The sequence below is a fragment of the Carettochelys insculpta genome, chromosome 13, assembly GCF_033958435.1.
Source record: "Carettochelys insculpta isolate YL-2023 chromosome 13, ASM3395843v1, whole genome shotgun sequence".
Taxonomy (NCBI): Eukaryota; Metazoa; Chordata; order Testudines; family Carettochelyidae; genus Carettochelys; species Carettochelys insculpta.
This window is the reverse complement of record NC_134149.1, coordinates 13,453,428-13,469,842: the sequence shown is the minus strand read 5'-3', so window position 1 is coordinate 13,469,842 and position 16,415 is coordinate 13,453,428. Positions and strand designations below refer to the sequence as shown.

Here is a 16,415-nt window from a genome sequence, read left to right as displayed (position 1 = left end):
AGCAGGAAGGAGCTCTTTGGCTATGTCTACACTAGCCAAAAACTTCAAAATGGCCATGCAAATTTGCATGGCCATTTCAAAGTTTTTGGCTAGTGTAGACACGGCCTCTGTGTTTAGCTAAGTGCTGGTGTGAACTCATGTTTATTGCTGGCCCGTTCAGACAGGGAATGGCTCTCCGTGTTCTGTGCTGTTATTTAGCACTAATTTACTTCTAAATGTCTAACTCTCTGGATTCCTAGTTAAACATCCTGCTCTTAAGGTGTCTGACTACATGAAAGAGGTGAAATTTTGGAGGTGTAGTGTGTCCTCAAAGATCTTCCCTCCCTTTCAGATCCAAAGGAAGCATGGGAAACAAAGCCTTGTCACATGACAGTGTCTTTATTTTTGAATCTGCACCAGAGAATGCAGCTGGTGACATGTCTTCTCAGGAAAACATACCCGGGAAAGTGAAAACATTGCAGGTAAGAGCACGTTCTGTGTTCACAAGGCTGGCTGATTTCCTGTGTGGGAGCTGCTTCACGGAAAACTTGCTTGGATCTGCTATCTGTTGATTCCTCAAGGCGTGCGGCAGAGATTTGGAAAGCAGATGTGCTGTCATTGGACTCTGTTCTGCTGCTTAGAGATGAGATGGGATAGCTCCCCCAAGCCCCACACTTGGCATGCACCCCAGCTGGCCTGTGGATGGGACGAGAGATGATTACCTGGGCCAGGACATAGGTGGTCGTAGCAGCAGGGGGTCCCCTCCCCTCTCCGCCACCCCTCTGCTTTCACCACTTTATGCCAGCAGCTATCTCCTTTGCACCACAGTGCTATTCCCTCCCAGCCCACTGAGCCCCACTTCCCTGAAGCAGTGGGAATTGCCCCCCCGCCTAAGCCTGTGGAGATGTGGGCCAGGTGGGCAGCATGGAGCAGAGCAGGCTGCCACTTGGGCTGAGTGGTGAGTGTGGGGGGAGGGGTGCCACCGCACCCTGCCCCAGGTAGTCCCAAGGCTGCTTGGGGAGGGCATCTGGGTAGGGGTAGAGTGGGGGAGGGGTGGGGCCTGCAGAGCAGGAGTTGGGGGTTGCCTAGGATCCTGCACCTGGGGCACTGGGGGTAGGCTGCCCTGGCCCCTGCCCCCCCCCCGCACTGGATGGCCCTGCTTAGTACGGATATCTGTTTTTATTAAGCACTACCAGTATGTTCAACCTTGTGCTGGTTATACAGGATGTCAATCCGTTGCTTCCAAGATTTCATATATTCCTATATTCTTCCCAAGGTGAGCAGATCTGCTTGCCCAAGGACCTTCCATTCCTCGTGTCGTAGCCACTGCTGTTTGATTAAGGCTATTTGTTTATATTGAAATAAATCCCTTAGATGCCGGCAATGGGCGACAGGGGATGGATCACCTGATCATTACCTGTTGTCTTCGTTCCCTCTGGGGCACCTGGCATTGGCCACAGTTGCAAGACGGGATATGGGAGAGATGGACCTTAGATCTGACCCACTATGGCCGTTCTTATGTTCACCTGCACTATTTTAAAGGCATTCCTCTGCTACTGTTCTTTTTAAATTTACTGTATTGCCCAGCACCACTGTGTGTCCAAGAAGGTGTTGTGGAATGACAGATGTGTCAGGGCATTCTTAGTAACAGCTTTATTTATATCATTATTCTTCTTATGACTGTCAACTTAGGACACTCTGTTCTGCTAGGTCACTTCCTTCTTCTAAAGCACACGCTGAACCCGCCTTGGCAGGCTCCTTATCAGTCTTTGGCTATTGCACTGGGATAGCTGCCCCACATAAAACACACAGATAAAAGTTTAAGGTTTTCCCAGGGATTGAAGCAAACTGCAGATAATGCAGTCCAAGGCCACTTTCATTGGTCAGCATGAAGAGCTTCTGCAAAAGAAGGTTGTAACACGTGTCAAAGAGCAGAACATGCACAGAGGGACTCCATCACAAACATGTAAATGAGACCAAGGGTGTGTCTATTTATTCTGAAATGTGCTGTTCTAGAATAGCTGTTCTGAAATAGCTTATTTGAAAATAACACAGCTACACATAAAAATGCATTTCAAAAGAACACAGATATTTCGAGATACATCATGTAAACACATAGGGCCTATTTTAAAATAGTGCCATTGGATGCACTGTGGCTTATTTTAAGATAAGTTCTATGCCCTGTCTTAACAGCCCCTATTTTGCAACAGGTGTTATTCCTTGTGAAATGAGGTTTTCCAGTTTTGAAATAAGATGGCCGCTATTTCAAATTTATTTTGAAATAACGGTAGCATCATGTAGATGTTAGGTTAGTTATTTTGAAATAACAGCTGTTAATTCAAAATAACTTAGCTGTGTAGACCTACCCCCAGTTTCAGTTCAGAATATTACTTCCAAAACTGTTGAGACAGGGTGGGTGGAATAGTATTTTCATGTTGCAGGACTTTTTGAGGGGAGAAGCTCCTTTCCATTTCGTTTAATTTGATTCTGTTCTCTCCATCCTTTGGACTCCTCTTCTCTCAGCTCTTCACCATGCTGCATAGTAACAGAGTCCTGCCAGGGATATGTTTGTAGCCAAAGGGGAGAATCTGTTTCGTTTAACTTAATTCTTGTTGGCCACATCTACACTACAGCGATCTTTCGAGATAAGATCTTCCAGAAGGTCTGCTTTTGAAAGATCGCATCCATGCACAAAAAGGGGGATCAAAAGATCAATCTGCTCTTTCAACAGAGGGCGTCCACACAGCCCACGCTCTTTCAAATGAATGGGCCAGCAATTGAAAAATCCAGTGCCATGAGGACTTCTCTTTTGTGGAGTGTCTGAGTTAACCACACGTAGGTGGGTGGGTTTACATACCTGTGTGTGGTTAACTTCTGCACATGCTTTTTTTGAAAGAAGCTTTCAAAAGGAGGCGTGCTTTCTGATCCTGGAGCAGAATAGGGCTTCTGGAAGAAGAGCCGCATTCTGTCAATTTCAGATCGAAAGAGCACATTTTGTGCGTGGCCGCTCTGCATGCTCTTTCAAAAGAGGGCCTGATTTTCTGAAAGAACTTGCTAATGTAGACACAGCCATTTAGATCAATAAACTGTGTGCCAATAAAACCAGATAGATCTTCGTAACAGAAGTTTAACTTCTTCCAGCAGAGGAGAGATGGTACATTTGCCATCTCCTGAAATGTTGTGCCCTCTGCATTTAATAAATTCAGGCAGGGGTTTGTAAAAAAATTAGGGAAGCAGATTTTACTTTCACTTAGGGAGCAGTTGTGCAGGTGTATCGTGTGTCTAATTTGTTTGCTGTGTTCATTGCATTCTTTGAGCTGCTTGTTCTCTGTCGAGCCCTGCTTCTGTGTCTCTGGTTTGGGATCAAGTTGTGGTACGCTTGGGCAGGTGCTGAACAAGGAGGTTGTAGAACAGACTCGTGACTCCCTGTTGCTTTGCAGTCGTTTACCACCCATATACCTGAGAGTAACATTTCACATCAATTTTGCAGATGACAAAGCAGGGTGACCAACAGGCTTGGTGGGCCCCTGGGCAGGATGGGGAGGGGCCCAGCTCCATTCCCCCAGAACAGGCGGAGGCTCAGGTGGAAGGGGCGGAACTGGGGCTAATCTCCACAGTGCAGCCATTCAGCACCACCCCGGGTGCACTGCATGGGGCTCTGGCAGCGGTTTAAAGGGCCTGGGGCTCCCACTGCCACCAATGCAGTAGTAGCGGCTGTGGCTGGGAGCTTCCGGCCTTTTTAAGTCACCAGGATCCAGGCAGCTGCCCCCTTTGCTGTTTGCCCCTTGCCCGCATTGGCAGGGTTGAGTAAAGTGACCATGTAGCATAATGGGCAACAGAGAATCAGCCCCTAAATCATTGTAAGTGCTCCAATCCTGGTTTAATAAGCAAATGACCACAGGGCCTGGTCTCTGTCCAGAGTACTCACAGGAGCCATTTTTAGCTGAAGGACAAAAGTTCTCTTCAGACCTTGTCTGTATTCCAGCCCTGACCCAGCTGACTCCGAGAGCTTCAGAACTGGTGTTTCCTGAGACTGTTGTTTTGTTGTGTGTTTAAGAGGGAACATCTGGCCGCTTGTGAAGTTGCAGACTTTGTTTGTTTGTTTTTTTGTGGTGTTTTTCTTCTCCCTCTAGGGTCAAACTGGTCCTAATATTTCTTGGGCAGCCTTGCAAAATGCTTCACACCCTCCCTGGCAAACCTCAGCGATGCCTCAGCCACCATCTCTCCCCTTGTCCTGAAGTTTTAGGGGAGAGCTAGAGCAATGAGCCTTTGGGATGGACTGCAAATTTTAAATGACTCTTTTTGCATAAAATGTCTGAGGGAGAGCAATTTGTCAGGTGCAGGAGCGAAGCCTCGTTGCTTGTCAGGGGTTGGTGCACAGCAGTCGTTTTTTGAAAAGACAACTATCCAAATAAAAGAAATGTTTGAGGAGTTACCACCCCTTCAAACTCTGGACAAATTCCTGTGCACCCTGGTAGATGCCATCTCTAGTAATTCTTTACCAAAGTTAGCTAATTAACCATGACTAATGCCACCTCCTAAGAGGAGCAACTGTCAGTTTTAATGTTGAAGAATGAGTAAGTGACTTGAGCAAACACACTGAGTTAGATCTGGGTGTGGACAGCGGGTGGAGTTGACTAGAGGTTGAGGTATAAACTGGGAATTCAAAACAGTATGGGGAGGTCCAGCACAAACAGTGTGTGTTGTAATAAACTGGCTGGCTGTGGTTCTTCTAGGGATGGTGGGATGTCAGTCTGCAGTAATGTGCTGAACCAGATTGTTTGTTCAGTTTTGTGCAGCAGCTAGTGTTCATGGAGGCTTGTGGAAGAATATCACTAAATGCAATTTCACTATTTACTTCCCTTTCTGGACGCTCCTTTCTTTTGTATGCTTCTTTTCTTTAAAAGCTTCTGTCTGGTAGCAACATAAGAGAGATAGTATTGTACATAATGAGGGTTCCTCATGAGGGTTAAAGCCATATTAAGATTGTGTATTATGTTTCCCTTTGCTGCACAGCTCCAGTTACAACAGAATATCAAACTTGGGTCTTCTCCTCTTGTTATAAGTAGCAGGAAATTGGAAGATACAGGTGCTGTTTCAGAAGATGATGGATTACCTAAAAGCCCTCCAGAAATCTCCACTCTTCATGAAGTTCTAATGTGTTCAGCAAGCAAGGTATGTTCATCATATCACCTCAGAGGAATAAACGGAATTGCCTGTATAGAATAATGATTTTTAAGTCTGTGGTCAGTAAAGTGCTTACTGTAAATTGTTACTTTTATTTCTATGACCTTTTTTACGTGAGTTCATTGTACAAAATCTGGGGTTCTCTGACATATTGTGCATGGTGGTTTCCCTCTTTCAAATTCAATATCAGAATCAGAAACAAAGAAAAAAACTTTTTAAATTTGCAGGTCAGTGGAAGAGGCGATTATTAAAAATGGTTTACAAAAGGTAGTATAAAAAACATATACATAGACCAGACCTACTGTAATTTAAATTCAAAATGGAATGCACAGAATTTTTTTTAACTGACAGTTCTAACTTTCTGGGTCAACAATTGCCCCTTATATAAGTCCCATTGGAGACCCCTCTCTAAATTAGAGGCAAGAATACTCAAGGTCCAGTGGTTGGAAAGAAATTTGGACAGTAATCAAATGTTTAAAGACTATTTTATATTTGTGTATAATTAAAACAAATCCCATTGTTAAATATATCTAAAGATAAGCAGGTATTCTGGGATACTGGTGGATATGTGGCTGCATCATACTTAAATTCTGGTCCTTTCTCTGTACATTGCTACAAAAGGAATTAATAATTGAGAAGATGCCCCCAATTCAACTTAAAATGTATAAGAGCCAGACTTTAAAAACCCTTTCTTTCCACAAAATATAACCATCTACATCTCCAAATACAGAGGGATGGACAAACAGTCTTCAGAAAATACCAAATAATAGTGTTCCCTGAAATACACAAAGGCTATGTCTACATTTGTGCTGTACTTCAAAGGGGCATGGTAATCAGGCTGATTGGAGAATCCTTAGGAAGGGCTGCGATGCACTTTATTAGGCTAATTCTCCCCAAAGTGCTGGCATGCCGTGTTGCTGCAGGCACTTGGAAGTGCCCATGCTACTTTGAAGTGCCTTTACTCCCCACTTTGAAGTTCCCATGGGGGAGAATTAGCCTAATGAAGTGCTGCATATTTATTGCAGCACTTCATTAGTAATCTCCCATCAGCCTGATTACCATGCCCTCTTTGAAGTTGGGGGGAAGTGTAGACATACAGAAAGTGGTCTGTGCTCAGATTTTACAGAATTGCACAAAAACATTAAGGATCAAGTGAGAACAAACTGTGCTTGGTGAAATCCAGGAGATACACTGGAAGGTGAAATAATGCTGGGAAAGATTAAAGCAGTTGGCAGATTTACATAAAAGTCATTGAGACAGCAACAAAGTAAATTCATAGTTCAAGTTTGAGTTAAATTTGGGCAGAAGGGAGGGACCAGGCAAAGGGACTTATATAGCTGATGAAAACAGAATCCTAGCTGTTAGTAACAGAAGACTCCTAATCCAGCCAATGGCACCATTTGAAAATTTACGATTTGGTTGCTGTAATATATCAGGGGCCAATTCAGACCTGGTATAACAGAACTCCATTTGTTTCAACTATATGCTTATGCCCAGTTTGAATGTGGACAGAGATTTCTGGGTGCTCTGAGGTTCTGGAGCACAGATGTCTCTCTCAGTGGAAAGCGAGGGCAGTATTCATCTTGGCAAAGCCTAATTAGAGACAGTCAGAACATAGCTGTAGAATCCCAGCATGGGCTGGCATGCCAAACTGGGATTCCTCTGGCCGTCACTTACAATATATCTGTTGCATCGGGGAGTGGGGACGTATCCAGAATGTTCCCATACAGTTATTCAGTACTGAATGTAAGAATAGTGACTTCAGCAAAAAGACAGAGCAGGGAGAAAGAGTGGTTGGTTTCGCATTGAGAGATAAAGCAAGCCAAGAGGAGGAAAACATGTTTTAAGGGACTCAGATAACAATGGATAGGCCAAAATGCAAGACAGATTGAAACACCATACACATAGGAGAGGACAGGTGGGTGTAGCAAGGATCATTGGCGACAAAGACCTGTTGCTGTTATTATTTGTGTGTATCCAAGAGTGAAACTTGGGAGCATCATGTTGAAGCTTTTATACAGTAGGACAGAGAATGGTTTGAAGATGGGGAGGGCAGGGAAACATGCCAGTATTTTGTTTCAGCACTGGGACTAATATGAACGGATGCTTAAGTAAGACCTGGAATTCACCATGTGTAAAGATGGAGAAAATAAATTAGCATGAAATTAAGTTCAACTGGAAAAGGACAGGCTAAAAGAGTGAGAGTTGTAGTAAAGTTTTGGTAGTAAACATCTTCCTTGGGAGAAGGACCTGCATTTATCTAGGGTTCTGCAAATACTGAAATACTTCAGAGCCCTTTTAAAGAGTGAAACTGATCTGTTAATAAGGTCTCTAGAGCAGTTGGCCTATTTCTACAATAAGTTAAATAATAATATCTTATCTGGACTGAATGTTAGATATGATGATTAAGTGCTGATCAGACAAGTCCATTTAAGTCAAATCTCTTTGCACGCTTTGGACAGAATGAATGATCTGCTGTTCTAGGAGAAATAACCATAATTCTTACTTTGATTTATTATAGTCTTCCTGTTTCCACAAGCAAAGACTGTCTTGCAGTTTAAAACAAATGCCTTCCAAAAGTTTGTTAGGTGCATTGAATTGTGCAGTAGTTGTTCCTATGTTGGGTCATACAGGCAGAGGAAGAATGATCCAGGGGTTAGGGTTATAACCTGGGCTTTGGAATCAATTTCCTGATTTCACAGCTTTCATGTGTGACCATGACATAGTCCCTTAGCCTCTTCATGCCTCTTCATCTATAAAATGTGAATAACAGAACTTCTGTATTTGATGGAGGTGTCGTGAGAATAAATATATTCAAGATTGTGAGGGGCTCAGCTGCTTCTTGAATAGAGACAAGAATGATAACTTGAAACACCATGGGAAAGAGGGACATTGGAAATTCAGCTGAACCCATATGTGAAGCAGAGATTGCTACGAGACACATTTTCATCAGACTCAATCTGATTCAGAGTTGGGGGTTCTTCGTCAAGAGCTTTTTTCCTACTGTAAACATGTTTCAAATATATTTTTGTGGCGGGGACATATTTGAGTAAATCTAATGATACTTGTAAATCTGACTCTCTAACAGTGGCAGAAGGTCAGTGTAACTTTTAAATTATTATAGGCTCAATTCTCTAGTAGGGTGTGTGTCCCCATGATGGAAATGTATTTAGGCACTATGCTTTTTGTACACAGTATGAATCTGATAGCAGGATACAGATATAAATGTGTATAAGTTTTTGTCCCTTGTGTCTGATCACTGATTTGGAATGAGAATGAATGCTTATGCTATGAGTTAAAGATCTTGCAACAACCCCTCCTAAATTTTCCTTCTGTATTTTCTCCTAATCGTGCTTTTGTATTCAGTCCCAGATAACTGTGTGCAGTGTTTCCCTTGACTTACCCTTTTCCTTATTTTATCCCACAGTCCTCCAACCCTGTTCAGCGCCATAGCTCTTTGAGTTTGGGTGGGACAGACAGTGAAGATGAGCAGGTAAATAGTCGCTCTTCCTGCTACTAAACTTTTCTGAGAATGTTCTCAGAAGATCTGTCGGAAGTCAACCATGGGCCACATACTGCTGGTGTATCTCTTTTGGGTAGAAAGTGCCACAGTGAACTGTGAATGTGACAGCTCATTACCAATTCAGAAAGTGACGTGTGCCCAGAAGGGTGTGTGCCAGAGATCTGAACAAAAAAGTTGTAAAAATTTGAAGACTGTTTGCAGATAACGCACAAAGAGAAAGGGAGGCTGAGTGCCACTGCTAACCTGTTCATGTGACTATCTCGGGCAACTCTCGTGACACTTCACATACTTTGTTGTGTAACTTAACAGGTAGTGGTCAAATGAGCAGGCAGAATATTGTATTGCAAATCAGTTCATTCTTTTATATGAACAGCCTAAACCTTAACAGCAGCTGCTGCTCAGGGAGTTTGGTCTGTCCTCAGAGGATTGTGGGGGGTAGCGTATTGCTCTCTCAGACAAAGGAGAATGGCTAGAGGGTCAGCATGGGTGAACCTCTTTGCCCTGTCTAAACACCAGGTGTCCCAGGGGAAAGGGATTGAACTAAACTGTCTTCAGTGTGTAATGGAAAACTGGAACCAGCTGGTCTTGTGGTTAGCCCAGCGCAGCCTATCCCTGATCTGAGGAGGGATGGGATTAAGCCGGCTCTTCTCCAGTGTGTGTACTTGAAGAATGGGCCAGGTGACTCTCCCCCAGGCTGCCCCCGCTGACTGCAGGAGCCAGAGGGCACGTTTCTGTCGACTGTGGCCTACTTACGCCATTGAAGACAGACCTATTTGTACAGATTTGCTTTTCCAGCCACCACTCTCCAGCAGCTAATAAAGTGTCTGGGAAACAACCTGACACTCCCCAGGTGACCTCTGACCTCTTGCCTGTTACGGGTCTGGCCATCGCTTATAAATAGGGCTGCAGAAGAGCTTGCCTATCCTATGAAAGAGCCTTCTCCTATTGGGAGGGCTGTTCCTACGCCCTTTAATTTTTCCATATACATACATGTAAAATGTCTGCTTCTCACTGAGCACAGCTGGCCATGAGCTCCTTCCCTCCTCTTTAGCTTGCTTCATGTCCTGGTCTTCTGTGCAGCAAGGAGGGAAACAGTGAAGAAGAGAAATAACATGCTGTGGTGCACAGAGTTTTGCTGCTTGTCAGCTCCTGCTTTCTTCCTCCAATTGCTGAGAGGCTGCATAGACTTTGCCTGATTCTTTACGGTACAGGAGTTGTCCCTTCTCCCAGAGACTTCCTCAGCAGCTTAGCTTGATGTTGTATTTACATTTATCTAAAATAAAATTTAAATGTTCTTCCTGATGCCATAGTTAATCTTGCAGTGGCATTTTTACCTGGGCTTTAATACCAAGCTATGAATTAGCAGAGCATGAACCAGTAGGCAGAACAGTACAGCAGTTATAAATCCACAGCTAGTTGTTCTGCTTTCTTGAATTCCCTGTGCTTTGTGCTAAGGGACGAACAGGAGACCTTGAGCACAGCTCTGCCCAAAGTGGAGTTCACACCATGTAATGGTTTGATTTTTAGCAGTCTGCTGGGTTTGCTGAAAAATGAATGTGTAACATGACATCAAGGCTCCCACTGGCTTCTGGGATCTGAATGTTTCTGCAGATGCCTTCATCTTTGGGAAGCTCCCAGGGGCATGTGTATGACTCCCATTAGTGGCCTAATTATTTATAAATGCACACTTCCTGGCGGGTTAGAAGATAAGGGTGGGCTGTTACTCCAAAAACATCACAGCAAGTCTTTTCTCCTCTCTTTCTTCCAGAGCTCTCACCAAGGGCTCAACTCCTTTTCTAAATGGTTGTTACAGCAATCTAACTTTCCCAGGGGCTGCTTTAATTCTCATCAGTTAAAGAGCAAAGCAAACTCCGAGCACACAAGGAAAGTTTCCTGGCTCAAACACTTCCCAAGAAAATCCTCTCAGGTTGCAAGGTTTTCCTTCTGCTATGGCACAGATGATGTTCCATAAAAATCTACTAACCTGAACTTTTTGTTTCATTTTAAAACAATGCCTGAGGGGACAGCTGCGTGTCTACACTTCTACACATTGCCCTTCAGAAGAGGAAATCACCATATAATCAAAGCTGGGAGGGAAGTGGGGCAGCAGAACATCCCTTCGCAGACTTAATTTTCATTAAAAACCAGGTATATCATCCTCAGAGGCACTTCCGCTGGTATAAATTGTCATACCTATGGCTTCCCTGTGAAGACCTCCTCCAACCTCAGGTTTTAATGAAAGTTGATAGCCTGTGAAAAGATGGATCACTGTGTCTCCCAGGACAAAAATAAACAGGTACTATCAATTATACTGTCCACAGATCAGCTAGATTTGCAGAATCTGTGCCTCTTGAAGATGTGGCAACACATTTCTTAAAAAAAAAATCAGACACTGGTACGCACACAAGCACAGCACCTGAGTATTCTGTATCGAACAGCATGGTAGTGACTGCAGGACTGGGCCTTTCACACACAAATTCAGAATGCCACAGGAATTTTAAAACTGTCAGAGGAAAGAACTTGTCGGAGGCAAATGAGCAACAGTTACTGTTTTTCCCCCCTACAATCTCCTGAACCTATTCTTATAATTCTACAAGATCAATAAGATACTTGTTCTAACTTTTCTTGAATTTACAAACTTTAAAAAAGAGAACCTTAAATTGACCTGATAAATTCAGGGTTGATCTGCTTTAACTCCATGAACTTAAAAAAAATTGGCAGTGATTAAAGGGGAAGAATTTGCTTTTCTTTTTCTGAAAATGGCAAGCACGTAAGGTATATACCTAGTCTAACAGTGCAGATCAGATGGGGAAAGGCTTTTATGGAACAGCTCCAGTTCCAATCTTGCATTTAGAAACCAAGCTGAGAATGAGTCTTTTCCTGCACTCAGAGTTTAAGGAGTTTTAATAAATGTTAGGCAGCCAAATGTAGCCTGATGGTTTGAATTAAATCTGACAGGCTTTGGCACAGGCCAAGACTGAGAGCAGATATTTTCTTAAAGTCACGGTACGATGTACTGTTCAGGGATGTGGTAGAGTTTGATTCCTTTTTAATACAAAATACTGTATTTCATCAAGGTAGCCAGTATTTTTCATCTGAAGCCTCACGTCTGTGACTTTATGACTTTATGAGCCCAGTGACTGTAAAATATTCAAATATGAATTACTCGCCCAGGGGGTCTTTGCAATGGAATTTTCATGTGATTATAGCTGTCTACATCCCTTTAAGGCTATCTGCCCATCTATTTTCACGGTCTGATGTACACCTACTTAGCTTGAGATTGAAACTGTGTATTAAGGCGCCAGAACTTTCCCATATTCTTTGTAATATGTCAGACTCTGCATATTCCCTTCAGAGAGGTTTGTGGGAACTTTTTTATTTGATCAGCATAGATTAAGCCTTCTCGACCTTGTTTTATGTTCAAAGAAAGCCAAAATCAGAATGTCAAACTCTATCTAATTCAGTGGTCACTGGGTATTGTGGCTGAAACCTTGGGAAAGAGCCGATTTTTCATACCTGTAATGCTTGGTTAAAATGTCTGTGCAACTTTGTGAATCTTCTGGCAAATCTGGTCTCTGTTTCAAGTTTGTAACAAAACCAGATCAACTTTGCATGCTTTTGGGTTTCCCTGCGTGCATTTCTCCTGACATCCTTTATGATAGCCTCATTTCTTGCTCTCTGGGTCCCAAGGATAGCATGTTGTTGGGCTTTGTGTGTAGTGTATTTATCTCAAAAATAGTACAGGATTGCTAGCTGGAAAGGGACACATGAATACTAGTGTGCGTTTGAGGGTGAAGGGAAGAGAAGAAGAACAACCTAATCGATAACTTTCTTAGAGTCAGCCAGGAATGGCAAGTCTGCCTGCTTTGTGATCTTCGGTGATCACACTGCTGCGGGGTCTCTGCTCTCTGTTACCAAGGAAAGCAAGACCATGTTATAAAAGTGGCAACAGCGTCTCCTGCTGGTAGGAGATATTGCTAACTGGTCATTCAAATAGGAACTGGGAGGGGAAAGGTAGAAGCTTTACTGTGTACAAGGCTATCAAACAAAATTGAGCATGAATGTAAATTGCAATTAGAAGCTGATAGAACAATTGACACATCATCGTGGAAGAGCGATTTATGCCAAAAATTCAGTTGTTGGTATTTTTATAGGTCTGATTTTGAGCATATGTGCTTCTAAACCAATCTGGTTAGATAGGCAGTATGAACCAGGATCAGATGCACAGAAGAGCTGAGCAAAATAAACTGTGATGTGTTTTTGCTTCATAGGTACCCTCTGATGCTTCCTCTAGACCTGTCAGCCCTTTGTCTTCTATGGTGCTAGTGATTCCAGAAGCCAGCAGCTTGTTTCCTGTTGATTTCAGCACCCCTGCCAGTCCTCTGGGTTGCCTGGATACCTCTGCAGCGAGGCACAGAATAGCCATAAACCCACGGAAACAGAGAATTTTTACCAATAAGAACCAGAAAACCTCTGTAAGTCTCTTCTGGAGCCTGACTGCAAAGCAGAGGACGATGGGTGCATAATGTGTGTAGGCTTTGCTGTTTTCCCCCTCCTCTGGGGTTCATGAATATGTTAAACTGGAGAATAACTGTGATCAAAGACAATGGGAAAATTCCCGTTGGAATACTCCCATTGCTTTTACTAGAGACAGGAACAGACACCTAGACCTCTTCTGGCCGTAAAATCTGACTGAATGGCTCTGAGGCAGATAATTTTGATACAGTGAAAATTAAACTGTGGAATTAGGTAGTATAAAAGTGAATAATGAGTAAAATAGAGAACTCTATTGGATGAAGTGGGTCTTTGCCCATGAAAGCTTATGCTCGAAAATATGTTAGTCTATAAGGTGCCACAGGACTTGTTGTTGTTGCAGAGAACTCTGTAGCTGTCTCAGAACCAGTCCAAAATAGGAATTTTTCCCAAATAAATTTTAAAATGAAACTAAAATTTTGGATTTTTTTCAAGGAAGTGATTCAAAATAATTTTTGTTGTTTTAATTCAAATTTAAATTTAGATTTCGTTGTTTCTCTCGTCTCTTTTTGCTGTCATCCCACCCTTCTTTTACCATTGAAAGGAAAAGAAAAGGAAACCCTCAAACCAGATTTCTTTTGTCCTCTGTTCTATTTGATCTGAATAAAATGAAAGTGGGGTTTTTTTTAGTTTCTAATTGGTTGTTGAATAACTTCCAATGAAACTTTTTTCAATGCATTTTTGTATGATTTGAAAATCTAATGTAACGTAGAAAAACTATTAGAGACTTTCGAACAGCCTTCTCTGTTAGTTTTGCATCCCCAGAAGGGTGAGAACTAGAGCTAGTTCAAGCAGCCTTGAGCTGAATGTCAGTCCTAGCAGCTCCCTGAATCTGGGAGCCCGTTGATCAGACAGATGGATGCATGGAACATGTAGAGCCTTGTACAGTCTTTCACTTCCCCTGCAGACAGAAGTAAAAGTGGGTGGTACCCAAGTGGGGATCTGAGGAGAACAGCAGTATATCTCCCCCACCCCTAGGAATCTACAGAGTCCTGGGAAACAAACTGTGCTGATGGGGCCCATAGGCTAGGGAGAGAGTGATGGGGAAGAATGCAGAAATAATAGGGAGCAGCTGCTCTATGTAGGATGCTCCTTTCCATACCAGTAGCATTTCCCCTTGAAAATCTGTTCTGGATTTACTGCTGTGAGGCGGAATATGAATTCCTTAGCGTGGCTTTCTGCCCCTTTGGAGATTGGAACGCCTGCCTTGCCCTATGGGAGTACCGCTCTTACAGAAACTTTATCTGATGTTGTTTGTGCTGCAGCAGATAAGACTACAACAGTAGAGGAGACCTGGTGTAAAAATGGCATCTTGGAAAATACTGTATTCTATACACCTTGTGATGCCTTGAGAACAGCTTCTATCAAAATGTTGAATAGTAACAGAGAGGTATCTGTGTTAGTCTGTATTCCAGTAAAACAAAACAGCAGTAATGTAGCACTTTAAAGATTAACAAAATGATTTATTCAGTGATGAGCTTTGATTCGTCAGTTTGTATTGCAATTATTTTTGGACCTCTGAACTTATAGGTGTCAATCTGTACTGGAAATGCTATTGATCTGATGAAGTGGGTGTGTTCCACGAAAGCTCATCACTGAATAAATCATTTAGTTTGTCTTTAAAGCTACACATTACTGCTGTTTTGTTTTCTCTCAAAATGTGTCTATCTTAGAATGTTTCCGGTATTCACAAATAAACTGAAGTTCCATCTTTGTAATTTTAAAGCTTTGATGTCTTGTGTAATTCATTGGTGTATCAACATTAATGTCTACCAGTGTTGACGTTACACTATAGGGTTTTTTTTTCCTTGTGTATGTTTATATTTTTCAAAATGAAGATACATACAGTATAAGTTTTTTGCACAAGCCTTTACTTTGAAACAACCCCAGTGTCTTTTTAAATCTCACCAGCTGGAACAACTGGAAAAGGAGCAGAGTCTTTCTGTAACTTCAGAAAGGAAAAGTACAACAAAATTGCCAGATGCTGACCAGCATGAGCATTGGTCAGGTGAGACATAATTCTGATTTTTAAATCCCAGTCTCCATCTCCTCAGCTTGCAAGATGGAAGACTGTGCTTGAAAGCAAGCCAGGAATGATGTGCTATGCTGAACAGAATGATGATGAACTCTGTGGAAGGCATTAAAACAGATATCAGATTAGGTTTAACTTTTTGCTAAAGCACCTGTAACACACAGGAGCCTTAAATTAATTGATGATGCTTCCAAGTAACCTAGGCACTACTGAAAATTTTATCCGAGGTTGGTAAATACTGCTTCAGCATTGTACCTTTGGAAATAAACCATCTTGTGAGATGGTATACAGTGACTTTAAATAGCTTATGTACAAGCAGGCCTGTTTTTCTTGGATAGTTGATTTTCACTGCAATAGTAAAATCAGCTGACATTTCTCTCAAACAGTCCATGTTTCTAATCCTTGATTTTGGTCAATGTGTTATAAATACATTGATTTATTGTAACATTACAGCATAATAAGAATGTCAGTGTTTTGTCCAGCCAAACGCAAAGCCTGATCCTGCAGGAAGTTAAGTCTTACTCATGAAGTGCTGAGTACCTACGAGCCACACTGAAGTGAATGGGGATTGAGGGCCCTTAACGTCTCACACCTCTGTGTGGTATGTTATTGGGCATCTCTTTGCCACTATTCTGGTGGTGACATAGTCCGTGAATTCAGCATTTGTGAAAACAGACAGAGGCTGAGGTTCCAAAGCCAACAAACAAGAACAATGCAGATTTCAGCTGGGTGAGCATCCCCACACCGCCATTTCAGGTACTGCATTCCTGAAACGACCAGTAATGGGGCTAATAGTCATGGTGATTTTACTGATATGCATCCTGGAACACCCAGATCTGAACTGAAAGCAGCAGTGCATTTGACATGCCAGCTGCTGAGCAGGCACTTGCAACAGCAGCTTTCAGCCATGACTAACCTTGGCTATAATGCCTAGTGGAAGCCAGCATATTTCATTACCAGTCTCCTGAGCCAGGCTGTTCAGTCATCCCACCTGTTTAAGTGTGTTTGAAGAGTCTTGAGCATTTAGTAAATGGCACTAAGATATTGGGAAGTGAGATTAAACCTCTTGGTCCAGCAACATCCATGGTCCTTCTAGACCAGAGAGTCCGGGACCACAGATTCCCAGTGACAGGTTGCTGGTGGCCAAGAGTGGAGCCAGTC

The 16,415-nt window shown here is 42.7% G+C and overlaps 1 protein-coding gene across 8 annotated transcripts in view; it reads left to right on the top strand.

Moving 5' to 3' along the window:
* The window catches only part of KIAA1210 (KIAA1210 ortholog), an 84,548-nt gene that overhangs the window by 59,671 nt on the left and 8,462 nt on the right, over positions 1-16,415 (top strand). For all 8 annotated transcript variants that reach the window (XM_075007968.1, XM_075007967.1, XM_075007971.1 and 5 more), the window contains 5 exons: positions 332-461; positions 4,996-5,154; positions 8,594-8,659; positions 12,961-13,164; positions 15,134-15,230. In XM_075007968.1, coding sequence (XP_074864069.1) covers positions 332-461; positions 4,996-5,154; positions 8,594-8,659; positions 12,961-13,164; positions 15,134-15,230 — 656 coding nt within the window. The remainder of the gene's footprint in view (positions 1-331; positions 462-4,995; positions 5,155-8,593; positions 8,660-12,960; positions 13,165-15,133; positions 15,231-16,415) is intronic.